The sequence below is a fragment of the Ranitomeya imitator genome, chromosome 1, assembly GCF_032444005.1.
Source record: "Ranitomeya imitator isolate aRanImi1 chromosome 1, aRanImi1.pri, whole genome shotgun sequence".
NCBI classification, from domain to species: domain Eukaryota; kingdom Metazoa; phylum Chordata; class Amphibia; order Anura; family Dendrobatidae; genus Ranitomeya; species Ranitomeya imitator.
The window spans coordinates 1,078,554,789-1,078,582,223 of record NC_091282.1 but is presented as its reverse complement, the minus strand read 5'-3'; the positions used below and the strand labels follow the sequence as shown (position 1 = coordinate 1,078,582,223).

General features: G+C 42.8%; 1 protein-coding gene across 1 annotated transcript in view; it reads right to left on the bottom strand.

Moving 5' to 3' along the window:
• GALNTL6 (polypeptide N-acetylgalactosaminyltransferase like 6) overlaps positions 1–27,435 on the bottom strand; it is a 3,161,254-nt gene that overhangs the window by 2,068,787 nt on the left and 1,065,032 nt on the right. The window contains exon 3 of the mRNA XM_069744235.1: positions 14,134–14,272. Coding sequence (XP_069600336.1) covers positions 14,134–14,272 — 139 coding nt within the window. The remainder of the gene's footprint in view (positions 1–14,133; positions 14,273–27,435) is intronic.

Below are 27,435 nucleotides of genomic sequence, written 5' to 3'. Positions count from 1 at the left end.
GGTTAATAGCAGCATTAACGGACTGTGTTAAACAGCGTTATGGGTGGTGTAATGCAGTCTGTTTAATGGACTGCTATACCGCTAAGGAGCACTGACTGGAGGGGATTAGGGAGGGAGCACTCACTGGAGTGGAGTAGGGAACGGCAAATTCACAGCCGGACTGTGCCCATTGCTGATTGGTCACGGCCGGCCGGCCGCGACCGATCAGCGATGCGGGATTTCCGTGACAGACAAACAGACAAACAGATGGAAGTGACCTTTAGACGATTATATAGATAGATTTTATTTTTATTGCAGCAATACCCAATATGTCATTGGAAGCTACTATTTGTGCACAATGCTGTCCGATATATAATGAGACAGGCAATGGAGGAGATGGAGAAATGATTGTAAATACACACCTGTACTTTTTATCTCTCCCACCTCATTGTAGATTGTAAGCGCTCACGAGCAGGGTCGTCTTATTTTGCTTTAAATATTGTATTGCTAACGTTGTTACTTATGACTGTTCTGTTTGAAACTGTTAAGCTGTAAAGCGCTGCGGAATATGTTGGCGCTATATAAATAAAGATTATTATTATTATTTATCACTTTATTCATGTGTGCCGATTAGTAAGAATGAACTTCCCAATGAGCTGTACTTGAACAGCGGATTTGAAAAATTGTAAATTAGGTCCAACAATAATAATGTTTCTTAATGTACTGCAAATTCCCTCCTGATTGACAAAAAAGTGATGCTGTGCTCCTCAAATCAAACATTGTATAATGTGTCCCCTAAATAAAAAATGCAACTCGCTATACCCTTAAATCTTAGCATATTTTAGCCAAGTTTCTGCAAAATGACAAATGAAGCGAATGCAATTAAAATTAGGGAAGAGGGGCTGCATCATCTTTGTTCTGGGATCAGCTAACAATTTCAAAAATTGTTGATCATCAAGATTGAGTTGCATTCTAAGTAAATTTCTTAATTAAAAAGAATGTTTAATAATTTATAACACAATTAAGAACTTTACATAATATTCAAAGCATAAAATAAGTTTCATCCAGTTGAGATACCTGCATTTATTTCTAAAGAGATGGGTAATAATACTTGTTAGGTATGCTAAAAGAAGAAATAGAAATCTATTCAACTTTGCTTGTATAACATTCGCTAACTTCGCAATAATTAAAACAAATAATGAAACATCAATCTTGAACAAGATGTAAACTCTTTCCCTCTTTAAAATAACTGATTGACGTAGAAGTAATTGATGCAGAACTAATTTATTTAAATTGTTAAACGAATATGGCATAAGCTATGCCACGTTTATCATTCAGTGTACACTCATTACATTTCCTTGCCATTTTCTTGGAGTAATTCAGAAAGACTTTGCACATAGACATTTGAACTAAAGAAGAGTGGATTTTTTAAAATTCCAATTTGCTGACTTTGCCAAATTTTTCACAAAAATTAGATTTGTGCAAATCTCAGTACAACAAAGCTTGTAATTAAAAATATATGTTGTGAAAGGAGAGTGGAGCCCGCTAGCGATAAGAGCTTACACTCTACAAAAGAAATAGAGAGTATCTTGCTGCTCATAGGAACTTAAACTCTACATGAAATAGACCCCGCTAACATAAGAGGTTACACTGTATAGCAGAGAGAGGACCATTTTGACAATACAAGATTAAACTACACAGAAGAGAGACATTTATTCAGTGACTCTGGAGATGGAAAATTACTCATTGGGTTCGACTGAATTATAATGGCCCAGGTACTGACCTCCCTATACATGTGTAAGATGTCTTAACTCCAAAGGATTATGAGGATGCCCGCTTGGCAGCAAATACTGACCTTATGGTGCTGGGCAAGTTTTTTGGTATGTTTGCACACCTTGAATCAAATTTCTAAAGGTTTAAATTTGCGTAAATTTAAATTCGACTCAAGTTAAATCATGTGTGGATTGATCAGCTCATCTATAATTTGGACTACTATAATCTTTATATACCATGAACAGATTTTACAGTGCAGAACATTTAGGCAAAGAAAAAGTCACAAAGTATGAAAACAGATAACCAAACAAACCAATTCAAGAAATCAATTTTTTTGCCCATGAAATCTTATAATTTCAATTGGATGAAATAGAAACACACGGGATTTACTAAAGTTAATAAGCCAGAATTTTGTTGAACCTTGCACCAAAATATGCCTATCATGCATTGCTTGTACTAAATACATTAAGAAAGATGTGCAGCTAAGCGGAAAGAGGTTCTGGATATTGGGAAAGGGACACATTTTCTGGTAGAAAAAAGACAACTAATAAGTAGTGTAAAACAGTAAGTAGAAAGTCTAAAAATGCACCTAATCTAACCAACAACATGAACCACTGTTATAAATTTGTACAGTTTTAAAAATATCTATTTTAACCTATTAAGCCCCAAGGGTGGTTTGCACGTTAATGACCGGGCCAATTTTTACAATTCTGACCACTGTCCCTTTATGAGGTTATAACTCTGGAATGCTTCAACAGATCCTGATGATTTTGACTTTGTTTTCTCGAGATATATCGTACTTCATGATAGTGGTAAAATTTATTTCATATTACCTGCATTTATTTGTGAAAAAAAGGAAATTGCTTAATAAGTAACATTTCCCACGTGTCTACTTTACATCAGCACAATTTTGAAACCAAACTTTTTTTTTGTTAGGGAGTTATAATGGTTAAAAGTTGACCAGCAATTTCTCATTTTTACAACACCATTTCTTTTAGGGACCCCATCACATTTGAAGTCATTTGGAGGGGTCTATATGATGTAAAATAAGCAAGTGTGACACCATTAGAAAAACTGCACCCCTCAAGGTGCTCAAAACTGCATTCAAGAAGTTTATTAACCCTTCAGGTGTTTCACAGGAATTTTTGGAATGTTTAAAAAAAATGAACATTTAACTTTTTTTCACAAAAAATTTAATTCAGCTCCAATTTGTTTTATTTTACCAAGGGTAACAGGAGAAACTGGACCCCAAAAGTGGTTGTACAATTTGTCCTGAGTACGCTGATACCACATATGTGGGGGTTAACTACTGTTTGGGCGCATGGCAGAGCTCGCAAGGGAAGGGGCTCGATTTGACTTTTCAATGCAAAATTGACTGGAATTGAGATGTGATGTCATGTTGCATTTGGAGAGCCACTGATCTGCCTAAACATTGAAACCCCCCCCAAGTGACACCATTTTGGAAAGTAGACCCCCTAAGGAACTTATCTAGATGTGTTGTGAGATCTTTGAACCCCCAAGTGTTTCACTACAGTTTATAACACAGAGCCGTAAAAATGAAAATTCTTTTTTTTTTCACAAAAATTATTTTTTAGCCCCCAGTTTTCTATTTCCCAAGGGTAACAGGAGAAATTGGACCCCAAAAGTTGCTGTCCAAGTTGTCCTGAGTACGCTAATACCCCATATGTGGGAAGGAACCACCGTTTGGGCGTATGGCAGAGCTTGGAAAGGAAGGAGCGCCATTTGGAATGCAGACTTAGGCCGGCGTCACACTAGCGAGTTTTATGGACGTATGAGAGTCGCATAAAATACACATTGCACACGTATCAATAATTTTCTATGGGGCGGCTCCTATATGCCGTATTTTACGCATCTGTATTATACGGTATTGTACAGCCGTAGAAAATCGCAGCATGCTGCGTTTGTCACCGTATTGCACAAAAAATACGCCAATGAAAGTCAATGGGGATGAGAAAAATGCGGATTACACACGGATCATCAGTGTGACTTGTGAGAAATACGCAGCGGTGTTCTATAGAAAAGCCGGTAATTCAGTGCGGTGTACAGTAAAATCACACTGACAGGTTAGAATAGAATAGCTATATTAAATGTCTACACATAGTATAGGTGTGTATATATATATATATATATATGTCAGTGAGACACATATATATATGTATTTATATTTCACTAGCGCTAGATAGCAGAAAAGCCGGTAATTCAATTGCTGGCTTTTGCCATCTCCTTCCCAAACCCGACATGATATCAGACATGGTTTACATACAGTAAACCTTTTCATACACCTTTTTTTTGCATATTCCTCACTACTAATGTTAGTAGTGTGTATGTGCAAAATTTGGGGACTCTAGCTGTTAAAATAAAGGGTTAAATCGCGTAAAAAACTGGCCTGGGCTCCCGCACAATTTTCTCCGCCAGAGTGGTAATGCCAGTGACTGAGGGCAGATATTAATAGCCTAGAGCGGGACCATGGTTATTGCCCTTTCCGGGCTAAAAACATCTGCCCCAGCCTCCCCAGAAAATGGGAATCGTTGGCGATTTCAACTTTCTGTTAGTAACACATTAGTATATGGGAGAGGGAAAACTTTTCAAGATGGGTGGTGACCATGGTGGCCATTTTGAAGTTGGCCATTTTGGATCCAGCTTTATTTTTTTATTGGGAAGAGGGTCATGTGACACATCAAACATATTGAGAATTTCACAAGAAAAATGATGGTGTGCTTGGTTTTAACATAACTTTATTCTTTCATGAGCTATTTACAAGTTTATGACCACTCATAAAATGTGTTCAAAGTGCTGCCCATTGTGTTGGATTGTTAATGCTCCCACTCTTGACACACTGATAGCAACACCGCAGAAGATATGCTAGCACAGGCTTCCAATATCCATTGCTTCAGATGATGCGCATCTTGTAGCCATCAGGGACCAACTGTACCTTAAAAAGTAAAATTAAAAAATTGCACAAGAACATATCAAAATATGTAAGGTGTTAGTTAATATTATGGCCACAATACCTAAGCTGGCATCTTACTTTTTTGAGGTGCAGTTGGGCCCTGTTGGCTTTGTAAGTTATGGACTTTGTTCACATGGGACACATTACAGTTAGCACTGGGCAGCCCGCCACAGGGCATTACTAATAGGCTATAATCCAGATGCTTTGTATACTCTGTGTGAACACTGCTGCAGATCATTTATTTACACTGGTGTGTCAAGCTGCCAATCCCTGATTGTAAGCTGGCTGTCTCATTTGGTATTACCGTACCTTTGCCCGCTGCACCATGTTTGTGCATTTGATTTGAGGCCTGGATAGGTAAACACCTTGTTAGGACTGGCGGAACGCACCAAGACAGATGGTATAGATGCGTTCGCAGTCCGGGGTCCACCGTGCAGGTGAAAACCTGCTGCTAACAATTAGCAGACTATATGGCGGTACACTAAAGTATACACGCGTGGGTTAACCTCACCCAGCGTGAAAGAAGCAATCCTGTTAAGGCACAGGACCGCGGTACCGTACCTAAAGCGCGAGCAAGTAGTCAGCGAACTCAACCCCAACTAGGATTAAAGTCCGATTAGACCCTTGCTGGCACAACACCGCAACTGGGTGTGTAGGAAACTGAGGAGCAATATTAAGGCACAAGAGTACATGCAGTGCCGCACTGACGAATGCCACTAACCACCCAGGCTTGGGTAAGGAAAGCACAGAGGAAGTGCACGGCGCCGTACTGGCGGTCACAGCAACTGGACGCTATAATGTGTGACTAGTGCTGTAGGATAAGTCGGGCGCTAGGTAGCAGCCATACACCTTCCGCGAACAGTCATTCAATAGGGTAAGGGTATCCAAGGATGACTTGCACTCACAACATACACACATTAGCGATTGAAAGACAATACTAGCGCATGGCCTTGTGGTCATGCGCAGTTTATATAGCAGCAGCACAGGAAGTGGCCACAGCACCTTTGCGCTTCCAAGACCTGGCAAGAGGACCAATGGAATGTGCTGCAGAGCCTGAGCACATGACCCTCGATCTCCAACGGGAGATCTTACCCTGGGCATGCTCAGTACGTGCAGACAAGGACTTAGTCCCAGAGAAGTCCGCTCGCTGCTGACCAGCACTGACTTTAATGGCAGAGACTGGAGAAGCAGCAGTAACTCCCAGAGCAGAGTGAGAATGAGCAAGACGCTGGGACCGACGTCTTTGCTGAGCAGACTCCACTGCGGCTGGACAAGAATGGGAGACCGCAGCGGAGGTGGCTCGAGATTCCCCCTGTGCAGAAGCGGGAACTCGACCCCTAACATTACCCCTCCTCCTAGGGCCCCCCCTCCTTGGGCCTCGCTACGTTCGAAGGCAGCAATGAGCTGCGGAGCCCGAATGTGCTCAGCAGGCTCCCAGGACCTATCCTCAGGGCCGTAACCCTTCCAGTCCACCCAAAAAAATTTTTTGCCACGTACCACCTTGCACCCCAAGATAGCGTTCACCTCGAAATCGTCCGTAGACGAACCCCGATGTCCCGACAGATGACTCAGAAAACCGGGACATGTATACGGGCTTAAGGAGGGACACATGAAAGGTGTCGGTGATACCAAGGCGTGGAGGAAGGGCCAGACGGTAGACCACAGGATTAACCTGTTCGAGGACCTTGAAGGGACCCAAGTAGCGAGGAGCAAATTTAGTGGACTCAACTCGCAGCCTGATGTTACGGGCGGAGAGCCACACCAAGTCGCCAGGAGCAAAGGTCGGAGCGGGGCGCCGATGAGCATCGGCGGAGGACCTCATTCTCTCCTTAGAGGCCCGAATGGCATCCTGAGAGCGGTCTCAAATATCCCGTGCCTCCACAGCCCAGTCTGCCACCCTGGAGTCTGCGGAAGACACGGGCATAGGCACAGGTACCCGTGGATGCTGACCATAGTTGAGGAGGAATGGGGTTTGTCCAGTGGAGTCGGCTAAGGCGTTGTTCAGCGCAAACTCTGCCCATGATAGCAAGGATGCCCAGTCATCCTGCCTGGCTGAAACAAAATGTCGCAGGTATGTGACCAAGGTCTGGTTGGCCCTCTCTACCAACCCATTCGTCTCGGGATGATAAGCGGAAGAGAGATTCAACTCAATACTGAGAAGACGACATAGCTCTCTCCAGAACCGAGACGCAAACTGGGGACCCCGGTAACTGACAATTTTGTCAGGCATACCATGTAGGCGGAAGATGTGCTTAATGAACAACGCAGCCAAGGCCCGTGCAGAAGGTAACCGTGGTAGCGGCACCAAATGCACCATTTTCGAGAAATGATCGGTGATGACCCAAATGATGGTACAGCCGCGAGACTTGGGCAAACCCACGACAAAGTCCATCCTGACCATCTCCCAGGGCCTATCTGCCACCGGCAAGGGATAGAGCAACCCAGCTGGCCTTTGACGCGGAGATTTATTTTTTGCGCAGTAGACACACGCCAGAATATAATCCCTGACATCCTGGACCATATGCGGCCACCAGTACGTCCTCGCCAGTAGCTCAGATGTCCTCTTTGTCCCAAAGTGTCCACCCACTCTGGACGAATGAGCCCAAGAGAGAACCTCCGGTCGCAAATTAATGGGCACAAAAGTCTTGCCCAGAGGCACAGACTCAAGCGAAACCGGCGCTACGGTTCTCAGGCTCTCAGAAGGAACAATAAGCCGAGGCTCCTCTTCCTCCTCTTCAGTTGACATAAGGGAGCGAGAGAGAGCATCAGCACGAATATTCTTTTCCCCTGCGAGAAAATGAAGAGAAAAGTGGAACCTGGAAAAGAACAAGGACCATCTGGCTTGGCGAGAATTTAGCCACTGGGCTGTTTATAAGTAGACCAAATTTTTGTGGTCAGGGTAAACCTGGAAGGGAAACCGCGCACCTTGCAGAAGATGTCTCCACTCTGAAAAGGCCAACTTCATTGCTAGCAGCTCCCTATCCCCGATGGAGTAGTTTCTCTCCGCTGGTGAGAAGGTCTTAGAGAAGAAGAAGCATGGATGCTTCCGACCTTGAGCATCCTTCTGATAGAGGACTGCTCCAGCACCAACGAATGAGGCATCCACCTCCATTAGGAATGGCTTATCCACATCGGGACGATGTAAGATGGGAGCGCTAGCAAAGTGGGACTTAATAGAAGTGAAGGCCTTGGAGACCTCTTCCGACCACAATTTAGGATTCGCTCCCTTCTTGGTGAGGGCTACCAAGGGAGCTACCAGAGTTGAGAAGTGGTGAATGAACTGGCGGTAATAGTTAATGAACCCCATAAAGCGCTGCACCGCTTTAAGAGAATGGGGCTCTTGCCAGTCCATCACAACCTGTAGTTTGGCAGGATCCATAGCCAATCCCTGGGCGGAGATGATATAGCCCAGGAACGGCAAAGACTCCTGCTCAAACATACACTTCTCCAACTTAGCGTAAAGAGAGTTTGCCCGTAGGAGGTCAAAGACTCTGCCAACATCTCTCCGGTGGGAGTCAATATCTGGAGAAAAGATGAGAATATCATCCAGATAGACTACAACTGAGGTGGAAAGCATATCCCGGAAGATGTCGTTGACAAAGTCTTGAAAAACGGCTGGGGCATTACAGAGCCCGAAGGGCATCACCAGATACTCATAGTGCCCATCTCTGGTGTTAAACGCCGTTTTCCATTCGTCCCCCTCACGGATGCGAATCAGGTTGTAAGCACCCCGCAGATCTAATTTAGTAAACACTCTAGCTCCCCGAAGCCTATCGAAGAGCTCGGATATCAAAGGCAAAGGATACTTGTTCTTAACGGTGATAGCGTTAAGACCCCTGTAGTCTATGCATGGACGTAGTTCCCCATTCTTCTTCTGCACGAAGAAGAACCCTGCCCCAGCAGGTGACACTGACTTCCTGATAAACCCTCTTGCCAGATTCTCTTGAATGTACTGAGACATGGCCTCCGTCTCCGGGAGAGATAATGGATAAACTCGACCCCGGGGAGGCTCCGCACCAGGCAAGAGATCGATAGGACAGTCATAGGGGCGATGGGGCGGAAGGGTCTCCGCCGCCTTTTTGGAGAACACGTCTGCGTAAGACCATTATTGCTTGGGGAGAGAGGATAGATCTGCGGGTACCTCAGTAGTAGCAACCTGAACGCACTCTCGGTGACACCTACCCCCACATGATTCACCCCATCCCAGAATTCTGCCTGAGGACCACTCGATGTGAGGAGAGTGGTACCGTAGCCAAGGTATTCCCAACAGGACCTCATCAATACCCTCAGGAATGATGAGCAGAGAAATAATCTCCTGATGGGATGGCGACATGGACAGAGTAACAGGGATGGTCTGATGTGTTATCTGTGCGGGGAGTGTCGACCCATTCACCACTCGTACCGTTACTGGTTGATATAGCATAACCAGGGGTATTGCGTGACATTGGGCGAAGGCAGAAGACATAAAATTGCCCTCCGCCCCAGAATCCACGCAGAGGTCTACCGAGTGGGAGGATGAGCCAAAGGTAATTGTCCCCTTAAAGGACAATTTGGAGGCAAACGTCGCAGTGTCTAGTGCACCTCCACCTACTACCACTAGACGCTGACGTTTCCTCGACCGCTGATGACATCTGGTGGCAAGATGTCCTGACTGTTGGCATACATGGCAACCCTGGAGTGCACGAGCGGTCTGGGACTTAGATCCCGCTCGTGACACCACCTTAGGTTCCTTGAACTCAGGAGCCTGGACTGGAGATTCCAAAGGTTTGGCGAAGGTGGGAGCCAGCCGAAACCTCTGCCTACACTGGGCTCGCTCTAACCTCCGCTCGTGAAAACGGAGGTCGATGCGAGAAGATACTGTTATTAACTCTTCCAGTGTGGCAGGAATCTCCCTAGTGGCCAGAGCATCCTTAACGTGGTCAGCCAGCCCCCTCCAAAATATAGGGATAAGGGCTTTATCTGACCACTCCAGCTCAGATGCTAGAGTGCGGAAATGGACGGCAAAAAGGCTGACCAAGGACGAGCCCTGAGTCAGTGCCAACAGTTGGAGCGCCATGTCATGGGTGACACGAGGTCCTAGAAAGACCTGTTTCAGAGTGCTCAGGAATAACAGAGCACTCTGCACCACATGATCGCCACGCTCCCACAGCGGCGTAGCCCACTGCAACGCCCTGTCCGACAATAAGGAAATTATAAAGCCCACCTTAGCCCGCTCTGTAGGGAAACGAGAGGCCAGAAGCTCGAGATGTATTGAGCACTGACTCACGAAACCCCTACAGGACTTACTGTCACCAGAAAATTTCTCTGGTAGCGGGAGGCGAGATAGCGTTGGTACAGGAGCGGCAGTGGACAAGGTAGCTGCAGCCACACTTGCAGCCTGAACAGCGACAGCAGTAACACCCACAGCTGAGGTTGAACGCTCATAGCCGCCAACCTTCCCTCCAGCTGCTGGATGTACCGCTGTAAACGCTGGTCGTCCGCCATTTTACTAGCCAGACCCTGGCGCTAGTATTCTGTTAGGACTGGCGGAACGCACCAAGACAGATGGTATAGATGTGTTCGCAGTCCGGGGTCCACCGTGCAGGTGAAAACCTGCTGCTAGCAATTAGCAGACTATATGGCGGTACACTAAAGTATACACGCGTGGGTTAACCTCACCCAGCGTGAAAGAAGCAATCCTGTTAAGGCACAGGACCGCGGTACCGTGCCTAAAGCGCGAGCAAGTAGTCAGCGAACTCAACCCCAACTAGGATTAAAGTCCGATTAGAACCTTGCTGGCACAACACCACAACTGGGTGTGTAGGAAACTGAGGAGCAATATTAAGGCACAAGAGTGCATGCAGTGCCGCACTGACGAACGCCACTAACCACTCAGGCTTGGGTAAGGAAAGCACAGAGGAAGTGCACGGCGCCGTACTGGCGGTCACAGCAACTGGACGCTATAATGTGTGACTAGTGCTGTAGGATAAGTCGGGCGCTAGGTAGCAGCCATACACCTTCCGCGAACAGTCATTCAATAGGGTAGGGGTATCCAAGGATGACTTGCACTCACAACATACACACATTAGCGATTGAAAGACAATACTAGCGCATGGCCGTGCGGTCATGCGCAGTTTATATAGCAGCAGCACAGGAAGTGGCCACAGCACCTTTGCCCTTCTAAGACCTGTCAAGAGGACCAATGGAATGTGCTGCAGAGCCTGAGCACATGACCCTCGATCTCCAACGGGAGATCTTACCCTGGGCATGCTCAGTACGTGCAGACAAGGACTTAGTCCCAGAGAAGTCCGCTCGCTGCTGACCAGCACTGACTTTAATGGCAGAGACTGGAGAAGCAGCAGTAACTCTCAGAACAGAGTGAGAATGAGCAAGACGCTGGGACCGACGTCTTTGCTTAGCAGACTCCACTGCGGCTGGACAAGAATGGGAGACCGCAGCGGAGGTGGCTCGAGATTCCCCCTGTGCAGAAGCGGGAACTTGACCCCTAACACACCTTTGCCTGTTTTTCTGTGGTGTTTTCTCTAGAATAGTGGAGATTTTTTTCCTCCTATTTTTTTTGCTGTTAGAGTAGGTCTGGCAAGCATGAGGACCCGTGACGTGGGTTGCCAGCTAATGTATTGTCGCCATAATATTAACATATTACATATTTTGTGGCCATTATATTAACATATTACATATTTTGATATGTTCTTGCGCACTTTTTTATTTTTACTTTTTGAGGTGCAGTTGGGCCCTGATGGCTTTGTAAATTATGGCCTCTGTTCACACGGGACTCATTACAGTTAGCACTGTGCAGCCCGCCACGATTTGAGGCCTGGACAGGTAAGCACCTTTGCCTGTTTTTTTCTGTGGTGTCTCTAGAATTTTACCTCCTGTTGTGGCTAATGCTTTGGCTCTATTCCACGTAATGGGATAATCACAGCGCCTAACAGATGTATTAATAGATTTTACAATTTTTCACTATGACACAGTGCAATCCAAGGTTTTACCATGCACTCATTGACTTGCATGGCCCCATTGACTAACATTGGTCAGAGAGCTATCTGATGTTTTGTCTTTCTGCACTCAGACGAAAAATACACTTGTATGCATCTGCCCTAAAGATATTTATATCCCACTGTTGGTTTTTACTTACCGTATATACTCGAGTATAAGCTGACCCGAGTATAAGCCGACCCCCTAATTTTGCCACAAAAAACTGGGAAAACTTAATGACTCGAGTATAAGCCTAGGGTGGAGAATGCAGCAGCTACCGGGAAATGTCAAAAGTAAAAATAGATACCAATAAAAATAAAATTAATTGAGGCATCAGTAGGTTAAGTGTTTTTGAATATCCATATTGATTTAGGAGCCCCATTTAATGCTCCATAAAGTTTGATGGGCCCCATTAAATGCTCCATATTAAAATGTGCCCCATATAATCCTGCATAAAGGGTAATAAGGGCCCCATAAGATGGTCCATAGACACATTTGTCCAATATAATGCTGCACAAACGTTATGGCCCCATAAGATGCTCCATAAAGACACTTGCCCCTTATAGTGCTGCACAAACATTATGGCCCCATAAGATGCTCCATACAGTCACTTGCCCCTTATAGTGCTGCACAAATGTTATGGCCCCATAAGATGCTCCATACAGACACTTGCCCCATTATAGTGCTGCACAATCGTTATGGCCCCATAAGATGCTCCATACAGTCACTGCCCCATATAGTGCTGTGCAAACATTATGGCCCCATAAGATGATCTACACAGTCACTGCCCCTTATAGTGCTGCACAATTGTTATGGCCCCATAAGATGCTCCATACAGTCACTTGCCCATTATAGTGCTGCACAATCGTTATGGCCCCATAAGATACTCCATACACTCACTGCCCCATATAGTGCTGCGCAAACCTTATGGCCCCATAAGATGATCCATACAGTCACTGCCCCTTATAGTGCTGCACAATCGCTATGACCCCATAAGATGCTCTATACAGACACTGCCCCTTATAGTGCTGCACATGGCCCCATAAGATGATCTATACCGACACTGCACCTTATAATGCTGCCCAATCGTTATGGCCCCATATAGATGCTCCATACAGTCACTGCCCCATATAATGCTGCACAATCGTTATGGCCCCATACAGATGCTCCATACAGTCACTGCCCCATATAATGCTGCACAATCGTTATGGCCCCATAAGATGCTCCATACAGTCACTTGCCCCATATGCTGTGGCTGCGATAAAAAAAATGATATACTCACTTCTCCGTCGCTAAGGACCCCGGCACTTTCACCTGCTCCTTGTTTGGGTGCGGTTTAGTCCTCAGCACTGACGTTCAGCAGAGGGCGCGCACTGACAACGTCATCACACCCTCTGACCTGAGCGTCACTGCCTGAGGACGCTGATGATGGAGCCGCACCGGAACGAGGAGAGGTAAATATCGTGCAGCTCTGCGCTCCCCCTCCCCGTATACTTACCTGCTCCTGGCACGGTGCAGTCCCTGCTTCTCCAGGCGCCGCATATTCTTCCTGTACTGAGCGGTCACCGTTACCACTCATTACAGTAATAAATATGCGGCTCCACCCCTATGGGAGGTGGAGCCGCATATTAATTACTGTAATGAGCAGTACCATGTGACCGCTCAGTACAGGAAGAATATGCAGCACTGGAAGAAGCAGGGACGCACAGGGACCGCACCAGGAGTAGGTAAGTATAATTAGACAGCCCCCGCCCCCTCACCTGCCAACCCCTGGGTATGACTCGAGTATAAGCCGAGAGGGGGACTTTCAGCCCCCAAAAATGGGCTGAAAATCTCGGCTTATACTCGAGTATATACGGTATATATTATTCAAGTTTTGTAAATTGCCCCTAGATAATAGTTGATAGAATTGATTATTTTGCCAATGTCAAAATATGGCATATTTCGTTTGCATCTATGAAACCTTTTGTACTAGATTAAAAAACCTGAAAAAGGATGTACACAAAAATTTTAATTTCACAAGAGAGCAATCCTCACACCAGGAAATGACTTTGTCACTCTTATCTAGTGTTATATTTTATTACAACAGATTTTTTTTTGCAAGAAGCTATAATCTAGGAGTGATTTCATTTCCATTCATCAATTTGATTGGATTGCAGCGTGACCCCATAATGACTTATTTAATCAGTTTCAGCGAGCTGCTTTATGTAATGAAATGATACGTGGAACCTTAAATTTAAATTACATAAGTGTAACTAAAATTCACAGATTCACCTAGTTTCCAACTGGGCCTGTCTGCCAGCCACTACATCAATGAAATTAGAAAGTGACATATAGAAATATGCAGCTGAAATGATTATATGAACATTTTCCTTTTAACCATTTTAATATATATTCATTCTTTATTGGAAATTGTAATAGGAAGGTCAACTTACTTAGGGTGTCGAATATCAGGGAGTGATCTCTCCAGTGCAATATTGTTGCTAACATATATATTAAAACCATTTTCTCTGTAGGCTGTGTCATCTTGGTCTAATTCAGTGACAGGATAAGGTTTACCATGTTCACCTTTACCTGGAACAGAAAACAAATATAATATTTTTTTTTATGATAAATGGTCAAAATATTATTCTGAATTAACCCTGATATTCACCTATGCTGGAAGATAAGAAAGTCCAAAAAGAGGGAGCTCCCATTATTATTCTTTTAAGTTATGAGTAATTATGAGTTATAAGTTGTTGGCCTTGAAATGCGTCAACTAATATCGATTAAAGGGACTTTTCACTTTTATGACATGCCATCCTTTTACTGCTATATTTTTATTCAACAAAAAAATAAAGTCTAAATCTATAGATGTGCTGGATCTTTCTTTTTGAAGTTTCTTGTTTTGGATTTAGATCCTGTGGACTCTTCAATACAGGTGAGCTGTATGTTTTTCCTATTTATCCTGGAAGATACTGAATTGAAATCAACAATGTTTTATAAAAATTCTCCTATATTTGAGCCATGCCACGTTTTAAAAATTTATATTACTATATCAGTCAAAAAAGTCAACATTTTAAGCTTATCAATATACTCTTAGTTTTAAAGAGATATAATACCAAGTAGAAAAATAAGGAGTGGTCATAGGGATACCAGAAGCGGATGTAATCTTTTGAATAATTTAAGCTTACATCTTATTTTTACTTTGTTGTGAGCATATACAGTATCAGATAGACATAGCAAATTCACAATAAATTGCTGTAAATACGCATTGGTATACAGTATTTGTCATCTGCTTACCATAGAGCCTAAAAATCAAACCCAATTGAAAAATCGCTATTGACTATGCTGTAAAGAAGGGAGCAACAGAATCTGTAGTGATCAAAAAAGTATTAAAATGGGGTAGTACTGTAGAGCTGAATGGCATATTAGGTGACACCTCTAAAGTAAAGTTCCCCTGAGCACATTATGCTATATTTGCCTAAATCTTATAATTTTTTATAAGACTGGCTGACCATTTAGTGTGTATGTGGCCTGTTGCCTCTCCCTGACAGATGATTTTGTGGGGAGAGGATCATCTCTTGCTTGTTCTTTTGGCTTTAAACCACTGCCAGAGGCTTATTCTGCCCTTCCCATTGAAGATACATGAATGTTCGGCTCAGCTGAGAGTGCATATGAATGGTTCAGTTCACTCAGAAAAATATATTTTAGATCAAGTGAGCATAAGGTTATTTGAAGACTCAATTACAAGTAAATGTGTCAGTTTTTTGACCTTATACAGTTACAGTACTTTGTTTAATTGCAAATGCTGTTCTTGTTGTAGTCATAATGTCAAAGAGGCATATCAGCTTAGTTAACAAAACTTTGGAACCACCAAATATATTTATGAAAAGTCACTTGTTCATGGAAGTATTTTCAGCATTTGGACAATTAGGCCATGTTCACATGTTCCTGATTTCCCTGCTGTTTTTTCTGCACTCAAAACCGCAGCTCTTGGCAGAAAACGCAGGTGCATTTTTTGGTGCGTTTTTGGTGCGTTTTTGGTGCGTTTTTTGATGCGGTTTTTAGTGCGTTTTTTTATGCAGTTTTCTCTGCAGAGTCTGTGTGTTTTCTAGGAAGTTTTTTTTAGGGTTAAAATGGCTGAAAATACCCTAACCCTACCCCTAACCCTAACCCTACCCTAAACCCTTCCCCTACCCCTAACCCTAACCCTAACCCTACCCCTAACCCTACCCCTACCCCTAACCCTACCCCTAACCCTAACCCTACCCCTAATCCCTAACCCTACCCCTACCCCTAACCCTACCCCTAACCCTTCCCCTAACCCTTCCCCTAACCCTAACCCTACCCCTAACCCTACCCCTAACCCTAACCCTAGTTCTAACTGTAGTGGGGAAAAAAATTCTTTATTTTATTTTTGTTACTACCTATGGGGGTGATAAAGGGGGGGGTCATTTACTTTTTTTTTTATTTTGATCACTGTGAGGTTATCACAGTGATCAAAATGTGCCTGGAACGAATCTGCCGGCCGGCAGATTCGGCGGGCGCACTGCGCATGCGCCCGCCATTTTGGAAGATGGCGGCGCCCAGGGAGAAGACGGACGGATGGACACCGGGAGGCCCGGTAAGTATAAGGGGGGAGATGAGGGCACGGGGGGGCGTCGGAGCATGGGGGGTGGCATCGGAGCATGGGGGGGTGGGATTGGGGCACGGGGGGACAGCCACACTCCGCCCACGCACTTCCTGCTGCAGCGGTTCTGCACCACAAACCACAGAAAACCCGCAGATATTTTTTTCGTCTGCGGGTTTTACTGCGGGTTTGACCTCACAATGGAGGTCTATGGGTGCAGAACCGCTGCAGTTCCGCACAAAGAAGTGAATTTCCGCAATGTGGGCACAGCGGTTCCTGTTTTCCATAGGGTACATTGTACTGTACCCTGCATGGAAAACAGCTGCGGACCCGCAGCGGCAAAATCGCGGCGGTTCCGCAGTAAAAACCGCACTGTGTGAACATGGCCTTATAGTCAAATGGTGACATTTTAGTGAAAACTGGTAACATTCAAAGATAATTTTCACAAAGATCTAATTAAGATATTAGATTTCCATCAAAAGGAAACATTTGCTTTATTTTGCACACTAAAGCCCACATTTATCAAAGTGTTTTCAGCACATTTCACAAAAACATTTTAAAAAGTCTAAAAACTTTATGCAACTCAAATCTTTCATGTCAGTCCCAGCAAGAGCTACCAAAGCGAGCATGACATAGGCAAGGTCAAGCTTGATAAAGCCCGCCCAATAATTTCTACAAAAGTTGTGCCACCACTGCACAATATTATGTTCATTCCTAAATCATATGGGAGTAACATTTCTGTTGGGGGCAAATAAAGGTGACACATAATGAATTAGGTGTATCCAACTCCTGCACACTCCTTCTTTAAGACTGAGGAAGTCATGCAAAACTCATGTCAGTGGGTTTCCTGGGGAACATTTACATGCTATCTACCCCTTGTATGGTTTTCTGGTATGTAAATTATATTAAGGATTACTTTTGCTTTGTGTTTGATTTTGTTATTTGTTTTTTGGGCCTTACAAATGAAAAAAAACTTTTTTTAAGATACTTACTGGGTATATATTGGAAGTTGCAAAATAAGAAAAATAAGACATACAAAAAACAAATAAAAAATGGAACAAAGAAATAATGTGGCAATATGTCCACTACAAAGTCCCTGTAAGGTCCTAAAAGATGAGTCCTACCTATCCACATAGTTTGACATCCAATGCAAGATAACATAAAAGTTTAGCCCCTTCACCACCTTGGTATTTTCCATTTTTGGATTTTTGCTTTCTATTCCCCTTCTTCCCAGAGCCATAACTTTTTTATTTTTCCGTCAATATGATCAGTTCAGGGTTTGATATAATTGAGGGACGAGTTGTACTTTTGATTTTGAGTTATACAACATTTGTTTTACTATATAGTGTACTGAAAAAGGGAAACATTTCCAAGTGCGGTGAAATTTCAATAAATTGTTTTTTTTTAACAATTTCACTAAATGCTAAAACTGACCTGCCATTATGGCTCTCTAGGTCATTACGAGTTTGTAAAAACCAAACATGTACAGGTTTTTTATTAAATAAGTGAAAAAAATTGATATGTCATAGCAGTAAAGCAAGGACAAGCATGGAGGACTACTGCAGCCCCTGGTTGTCATGCCAACCTATTGGCACCTCACGATTATGTGACAGGGGTGCTGATGGGCAGGGTAAGTAATGCAATTCCACTAATTGCATGTTCACTGTCACTGTCAGAGATTGACAACAGCATTTAACTTGTTAACTGCCACGGGTGGCTTGCTGTTGTGTGTGGGCACATAACATCTGATAAAATCTGCTGTCATGTGTCTGAAAAGATGTGGGTTCAGTGCCAGAGTCTGCATCAAAGAGTGGGAGGCTATCTAAGAAACACCTATACATTATACGTCATAAAGTAGTTAAACAAAAAGTAGTAGTATCCTTGTTTGACCATAGATGTGTCACATAGGTGTAAGCAAAACAATATTAGCATAATATTATCAATGTGCACACCCACAAAAAGAAATAACCTGCTGCGCAAATGTAGAAAATATATAAGTGTACCGTAGTGTGAAAAATATTTTGCCCTCATCCTGATTTCCAATTCTGTTACATGTTTGGCATGCCTAAATATTTCAGATCACTAAACAAATTTCAATATTAGACAATGATAACAAAGTAAACCCAAAATACAGTTTTTAAATATAAGTCTTTATTAATAAGGGAAACGAAATCCAAACCTACAGGACTCTGTGAAAAAGTGATTGTGCCCTAAACTTAAAGGGAACCTGTCACCTGAATTTGGCGGGACTGGTTTTGGGTCATATGGGCGGAGTTTTTGTGTGTTTGATTCATCCTTTCCTTACCCGCTGGCTGCATGCTGGCCGCAATATTGGATTGAAGTATATTCTCTGTCCTCCGTAGTACACGCCTGCGCAAGGCAATCTTGCCCATAAAACCCAAAACCAGTCCCGCCAAATTCAGGCGACAGGTTCCCTTTAAGCAGCAACAACTGCAAACAAACATTTGTCATAACTGGCAAGAATTTTTTTCTGCACTCGGGATTTTGGCCCACTCGTCTTGCAGAATTGTTGCAATTCAGCCACATTGGAGGCTTTCCAAGCATGAACCATCTTTTTAAGGTCATGCCGCAGCATTTCAATCTGATTAAGGTCAAGACATTGACTATGCCACTCCAAAGTCTTATTTTTTTATAAAGCCATTTAGAGGTGGACTTGCTGGTGTGTTTTGCATGGTTGCTCTGCTGCGTAACCCAAATGCACTTCAGCTTTAGGTCATAAACAGACAGTTCTTTGTTTTTTGTCTTCGGATCTTTTGTAACCTCTTGGTTGAGTTGTCGCTGCGCTCTTGGGGTAAGTTTGGTTGGCCGGGCAGTCCTGGGAAGGTTCACCACAGTTCCATGTTTTCTCCATTTGTGGATAATGGTTCATTGGAGTCCTAAAGCTTTAGAAATAGCTTTATATCCTTTTCTAGACTGATAGATTTCAACTACTTTGCTTCTCATTTGTCCCAGAATTTATTTGAATGGCATGGGGTCTAGCTTTTAAGGAACTTTTGGTCTACTTCACTTTGTCAAGCAGTTCCTATTTAAGCAATTTCTTGATTGAGAACAGGCGTGGCAGAAATCAGGCCTGGGTGTGACTAATGAATTTGAACAGAAATTCCCAAAGATGTGATAAACCACACTTTTAAGGGGTGAGGGGGCAATCACTTTTTTGACACAGGGCCCTGTAGGTTTTGATTTTTTTTGCCTTAATAATGAAAACCATTTAAAAACTGCATTTTGTGTTTACTTGTGTTATCTTTGTCTAATATTTACATTTTTTTGTGATCTGAAACATTTAAAGGGACACTGTCACCTGAATTTGGAGAGAACAATCTTCAGCCATGGAGGCGGGGTTTTCGGTTGTTTGATTCACCCTTTCCTTACCCGCTGTCTGCATGCTGGCTACAATATTGGATTGAAGTTCATTCTCTGTCCTCCGTAGTACATGCCTGCACAAAGCAATCTTGCCTTGTGCAGGCGTGTACTATGGAGGACAGAGAATGAACTTCAATCCAATATTGCAGCCAGCATGCAGCCAGCGGGTAAGGAAAGGGTGAATCAAACACCCAAAAACCCCGCCTCCATGGCTGAAGATTGTTCCCTCCAAATTCAGGTGACAGTGTCCCTTTAAGTGGGACAAAATTGCAACAAAATAGGAAATCAGGGTGGGGGCAAACACTTTTTCACCCCACTTTATTTTAATGGAACTAACCAGATGGTCAGTGTTAAACGAGGCATCATAAGTGTACATAAATGCAGCTTGTCAACATGCCATAGTTCAGACACACCTAAGATATTCACAAGTGGATTCCGCTAGGTAGAGTCAAATAGACTGCATTATGAACAGATGGAGAAATAGATTTGCTCCCCATTATAGGTGTCAATAATCATGACTCTGACACATTTTATCTCCAGAATAAAGTTCATCAGGAGCACGTTTTCTATTTTTTTTTCCTTCTTAGTTCGCAACTTTTAATTTATACTCATTAAAGTTTTTTGTATTTTAAGAATAAGGATTTGTTCACATCAGGCTCTTTCTTGAAACCTTAATAACTTTGTTAGCTTACACCTTGGAACATGTGGTAATATTTGCACTCACCATGTTTACTTTTTCTGACTTTACACACAGTGTATAATATATCAAGTTATCTCAGGTATCACACTACCATACTCTACATTATGTGTTTATATCTTCCAATCTTACATATAGACATGCTGTATAATGTTGCTATTTTTTGTTCTTTCTTCAGATATATATGGATGATATTACACTGTACATTACAGTTAACACTGACACTAATGGTTTTATATTGTGCTCTGGGGCTGTTTTTATACCCAAAACATTGTCCTATTTCTATTTTAAATGGTTTTAATATGTATATCCCTTTGAATGGATGTATTAATAAAGGATTGTTATATTAATAATTATTGGAGAAGAGAGTCACTTTATTTCTATCAAATTTTCATTATTGTGACTCTCATAGTGATATTGAGGCCAATAACTTATTAGAGAAATATGAACTAAGAGGTTCAAGTAGGCACATTTTAAAAGTGCCATGCTAAAATTGGCTTTATTTTATTATTTAGTTAACAAATGGGCTTAACCATATTGGCAAAGCTGGCAGGGACAGGCATAAAAATATATAATAAATTGGCTCAAGTAGTTCAATGCAGTATGAGCTGTCATTTTTCATGATAATTTGGGAAAGTTATGAAATGTGCTATAAATGTTTTTTAGAATCAATGCTGCACTTAATGTTCATGTTCAGTAGTGAGGCAGTGCTGTGGAGTTAGAGTCGGAGTTGTAAAGTTGGGAGTCAGGGAAATTGAGGAGTCAGAGATTTGGCTTACCGACTCCACTGACCTGCTTGCTATGTGCTCAAATGAAACACTTTCTGCTGATGCACACAGGCAAAAGGATGTTCTGCATAATTTCATAGGCATGAGTACCACTGGATGAATGGTGAGGCCAGAACAAAAAGAGATGGTTTTAGATAGGTTGGCGGAGAGTGCCTTCAGTTCCTTTACTTTGTCTTTCACTCGTTCCCTGCTGAAAGTGCAGATTTTTCACCTGTGGTTTATGGGCATCTATCTTCCACCTCACTCGCTTGCAAATCTGGCCAGCGGTCTGAGGCCTAACGGTATGTGCACACGTTGATGGAACCTCTGCAGATTTTTCCTCAAAAAGAGAAATGTCCAGCTTCACCGAGTCCGTAAAAAGGCGATTTCTTTATTAAACTTTAAACATGGAGGATACAGACTTCAGCACAACCATATGGGTAAGAATCTCAACGCGTTTCTGGAGACTAGGCTCCCTTAATCATGACTAAGGGAGCCTAGTCTCCAGAAACGCGTTGAGATTCTTACCCATATGGTTGTGCTGAAGTCTGTATCCTCCATGTTTAAAGTTCAATAAAGAAATTGCCTTTTTACGGACTCGGTGAAGCTGGACATTTCTCTTTTTTTGGATCTTGCACGCCTGGACACAGCGGGTCCATGCTCCCGAGGTTTGGTTGCTGAATCATGGGTGAGCTGGTTTATGTTCCTTCTTACTAAGATTTTTCCTCACCTGTTTTTGTAAATCCGCAGGTAAACCGCACTGCGGATTACCTGCAGAATTACCGCGTTTTCTTTGCGGATTTTGTGCGGATTTCACATGCGGTTTTACACCTGCAGATTCCTTTTATGGAGCAGATGTAAACCGCTGCGGAATCCACACAAAGAATTGACATGCTGCGAAATAAACAGGCAATGTTTCCGCGCATTTTTTTCCGCAGCATGGGCACGGCGGATTTTGTTTTTCATAGGTTTACATTGTACTGTAAACGCATGGAAAGCTGCTGCAAATCTGCAGTGGCCAATTCACTTAGTCATGCAGCAGTCACTTCTGCTTTTCAATGACTATAGTAGCTGTGGTTCAGCTTTCTATCCACCTGGACCTGGCCAACAATTGGACGAAATTATGTGCATTGATGCCCAACCAATTATTCTGTTGGAGTATGAAAACGTGGAAGGGGTAGAGCAAATGGTCAAGCAGAGCACCGCAGGACATGCTGAAACATAGGTAACAACTGCTGCAGTTTTCTTTTCTGCTATGTGTATTCTGGCAAGTAGTACAAGGGTGAGGACAAGGTGGAACATCATGCAGAGAATTGTTATTATTATTGTTATTATTTATTTTTAGAGCACCATTGAATCCATCGTGCTGTACATGAGGAGCGTTTACATACTGTACAAAGCACAAATAGAAATAACAATGAACAAACTAATAATAACAGACAGCTACAGAGGAAAGAGTACTTTTCCCTTTCAGCCTTACATTCTACAGGATAATGAGGAAGGAGATAGTAGGTTCGGGAGCAGCAGCAGCTCTGTTCGTGGTGAGGTGGCAGCGGGGTCATTGCAGGCTGGAAGCTGTTCTGAAAAGATGGGTTTTCAAGATCCGCTTGAAATTTCATAATGTAGGGGATAATCGGATGTGTTGCGCACAGAATTCTACAAGATGTGGGATACTTTGGAGAAGTCTTGCAGGCGATTATATGATGAAGTTATGATTGTGGATGAGAGAAGGACGTCTTGGGAAGACCAGAGATTATATTGTGGGAGATTTTGTGACATTAGTTCAGAGATATATGAAGGAGACATATTATGGATGACTTTGCAGGTCAATGTTAGTAGTTTGAAGTAAATATGTTGCGGAACTGGGGACAATCAAGTGTCTAGTGGAGGAGATAAGAGGAGTAGTAGCAGAAAACAGAAGTGGATTAGTAGGGCAGCAGAGTTAAGGGCAGACTGGGGATTTGTGATGTGATGGGGGATGATGAGGTTCTAGACCCCACATGAAGTATAGGCCATCGGAGTGATGTTTGGCAGTTTGGAAGAAGAGGTGGTGGTCACACTGCCTCAGCTGTATAGCAAAAGATGGAGCAGGGTGCCAAAGTGCCAAGGCCATCCCCATAGCCATTAATTTGGCTTAAACTACATACTGCAGCCAGCCCCTAGCTTTACATCAGCTGCTACAAAGTGCTGAGGCCAGCCCCTATCCATTAGGTTGGCTGCTATTGTGCACCGTGGTTGGCCTCTAGCCATTAAGTCAGCTGTCTCCTGCCATATTGCCACCTCCACTGGGACCATTCATACCATTATCAGGCCATACATCCAAACATGTCTTGGAGGATGGGTTCCTGTACCAAAAGTGGCCAGGTACACAAACATCCAGACAGTGAATAGTTTTGGAGGATAAGGAGGAAGAGTAGGAGGATGAGAATGAGGATGATGAACAACTGTGTGCCCAGCATGCTTGCACTCATAGCAGCTCATGGGCTTCAGTGGAGTATGGCTGGGGGATACATATAACAGGTAGGACTCAGACGATACACCTCCAACTGAGGACAGCTTGTCCTTGCCTTTGGGCAGCTTTGTACACATTAGGCAATACATGCTTCTGTGTCTGTGCAATGACTGAGTTACCTAGATTGTTAAAAGTTTACTGTGCAGCCACACTCCTAGATCCCCACTACAAGCACAATGTGCCATCCTGACTTCACTGGAGCAAGATCGGAAAATGCAGGAATACAAGCTCACGCTGATAGGTGCACTACTGAAGGTGTCCTGACTTGACAGATGTGCTCAGTGGAAGCACAAGGCAGAGGAGGAGTCGGAAGTTGCAAAGGAAATGGGGCACCATCAACAAGGTGGAATGGATCATTAGTATGGGAGAAATGTGGAAAAAACTTCTCATTACATTGCAACATCCAGCACTACCATCTGATATGGTACATATTAGCAGGAGGAAGCATTTACGTTATGCCTGTGTAGTAACTCACTCAGTATTAATAGGTTAGACGCCAGACTAGATATCCTGACAGCACAGTCCCTAGTTGTGCCTGTGGAGACATAGATAGCCCTAACCAAAGAACTATTAGATGTCAACTGGGACCTAAACTCTTTAAATGTCTGTCAAGTTGCTTCACGTTCCTCCTAAAGATCCAGAGGACAGAGCAGTGTGAATAGTAACTACAAGAGAAGTTTGCTGAACTAAGGAAAGATGTTACAGTTGCGTAAAGTAAATAACAAAATACCAATAAAAAAATAAAGCAATTACTATTTACAAATATACAGCCTACTTACTAAAGTTAAAAAGAAGATAGGTGCAAAGTAAAGCAAGGAAACAAGGGGAAAATCCTTAGCTCAAAGCTCACAGACTGGCTCCAAACATCAATACAATGTCAGAACATCTAAATGAATCTGTAAACCAAAAAGGGAAAAAATAGAATGGCACTAAGAAACAGTCTATGGAGTAGGTGGGCTCTGAGTCAGCGACACTTTGCTGGGTCAAATCACAGTGATGCAGGTGCTTGCTTGGAAAAACACACGTGTAGCAATCCAAAATTGAGAAAAAAGCAGCAACACTCTGTTTACCATGTCATAAAAACCTAAGTCCTTTATTTAAGAAAGCTTTTCATGTACAAGGTATCTGAGGGCAGGACGAATGCAGGTATGCAGGCAAAAGAACAGGACCCATGGAAGCGTGTTAAACTCGAACCGGCCATAGTCCTGTTCTTTTGCCTGCATACCTGCATTCATCCTGCCCTCAAACACCTTGTCTAAATGAATCTATCACCAGCATTAAAAGCCCGCTGGAGGTGCAGAATAAAAAGCTGCATCCAAAAGGTGATAGGTGGACAAAGGCAAACTCCTGTGGTAAGCTAGACAGACTGCAGCCAGAAAAGTGAACCCAAATACTCAGAGAAAAGGTGTGTCCCCTGTTGCTCTGCAGAAAGAGAAGCCGATCACAAAACACAAGCTCAAGGAATCAAATCCATGAGCATGACATTTTCAACACCATGGTGGAAGAGAATGTGTCCACATGTCTCCACAAACTGATTGATGGGTATGGCCCATTTAACTTCTCGGCCTCCAAATTGAACACATGGCCTGAGCTTGTCCTTTATGCCTTGGAGGTGCTGACCTTCCCTGCGGAAAGTGTACTGTCAGAACAGAAGGTGTGATCACAGACAAGCGCATGCACCTGTCCACAGCCAATGCGGGCAAGTTCATAGTCATGAAAATGAACCAGAGGTGAATCCCCAGAGGCTTTTTTCAGAGTAGTCACAGAGAGACGTGTGCAGAGTACACACACAGGTTGTTCTGACATAGTATTCCTACAGACACGGTTGAAGAGTAGAAAATTTTGTTTTTGCACACAGTACCACAACAGACACGGGTGCAAAGTGCACAGAGAGGCTTTTTGGCACAATATACACATAGGCTTTTTGGCACAGTACATACAGATGCTTTTTATACAGTACTCCCAGAGACATGGTTGCAGAGGCTTAAAGACAGTAATTTTTTAGGTACAGCTACAACTCGTACAGATACAGTGGTACAGTACAATGTTTTTAAACACTGCACACAAAAAGACAACTGCAGAGTAGAGTAACTTTTTGAAACACTACTCATATACAGAGAAAAAAAACACAAAAATTGAGCTTAACTTGAGTTGGTACACATGCAGAGGTTAAACGCATGTTTCATATTGGCCACAAAACACTTAAACCTACAGGAAAAAAGTAAGCGAAAGCCCTGATATAACTAAGTATAAAAGCAAAAGTGCTTTTTTTTTGTTTTTTTAACTTAGTTACATCAGGGTTTTTGCTTACTCTTTTTCTCTTGTAGGTTTCATTTACAGGCTCGGGCTTGCCCATAGGGTAACAGGGAATTCCCCGGGTGGGCCCAAGTGCAGATCTGGGCCCCCAACCCCACTTTATGAGCAGTACAAAAAAAAGCCGCATCTCATCACTGATTAACCAAACTTCCAAGTTTATTATTATCGAGATGTGATTTTTCTGGCTAAAACGGTACCACAATACAATTTGTTATTGTACATCAATTATTATATAGAGAAATAGGTAAATTTGTGAACCAGTGTAGTGTAATATTTGTATGCAGGTGAAAAGTGAGCCCCCTCCCAAAATCGATGTTACTGGTGAACTCTTAGCAACCCAGTCAGACACTACTCGTATAGGTACAGCGATAGGCTAAAATATTTTTTTTCTGTCTATAAATGGGAAAGATGGCTGCAGAGTAGAATTTTTTAAGGCACACTACTTAAAAAAAACGCTGCAAAGTGCACTTATTTTTTACACACATTACTCTTATAGACACAAACAGCTGTACAGTAAAATTATTGGTTTGAATAGAAATGGCAACGAGCCAGCTGATGCCAATTGTTTATTTCACAGACTACTAAAGAAAACACACCTGTCCAGAAAAAAAAATTTCTTTGGACTACAAGTGGCACCGCGATGGCTCATGACAATTATTTCTTTCCCAGACTACTAGAAAACACAGACAGAAAAACTGACCAGCAAATCCAAACTAGTGTAAACAGCTGCTAGCTAAAACAGCAATTTTAAGAAAAAACGAAACTGCACTCTGGAATGTTAAGAATACTAAAACTAAAAATTGGAACTGCATTACTGCCACTTACTTATTTTCTATGCCAGTAATGCAGTTCCAATTTTTAGATTTGCTATTCTTAACATTCCAGAGTCCAGCTTTACCAGAATACACACCGGTCCTGAAAACTTTTTTATTTTGCCTACTAATGGCAATGAGATGGTTGATGCCAATTATCTATTTGTCAGAATACTTGTAAACACACAGTGGCTTAAGGTAACAGTACATATACAGGTGGGAGGGTGCAGAATACACACAGTGGTTTAAAGGACAGTGCTTCCACAGAACTGGGTGCAGAGTACACATAGCGGCTTAAAGGCCACTACTCCCGCAGAGTTCCAGTTCAGGTTCGCCCATCCCTATTCATTACATTTGAGTCTACATAGAATAACACTTGATGTGTCACTGATTTAACTCTAACTGTTCCCTTTGATTCCTAATATTTTAGGTAGGGGGGTTTTGACCATTCAGTCCCTCAATTGAATAACTTATAAAAATAATCAAAGAAATATTCTGCCTTACTAATCCCTATTTTATTTCAGATATCTTCAGTCCTAGTAACATTCAAAAATATATACATCATTATGTGTTTAAGGTTTGCTGTCATTGAAATACATATATTTTACAATTCTGCAGATTTTCCAGCACATCTGTTAAA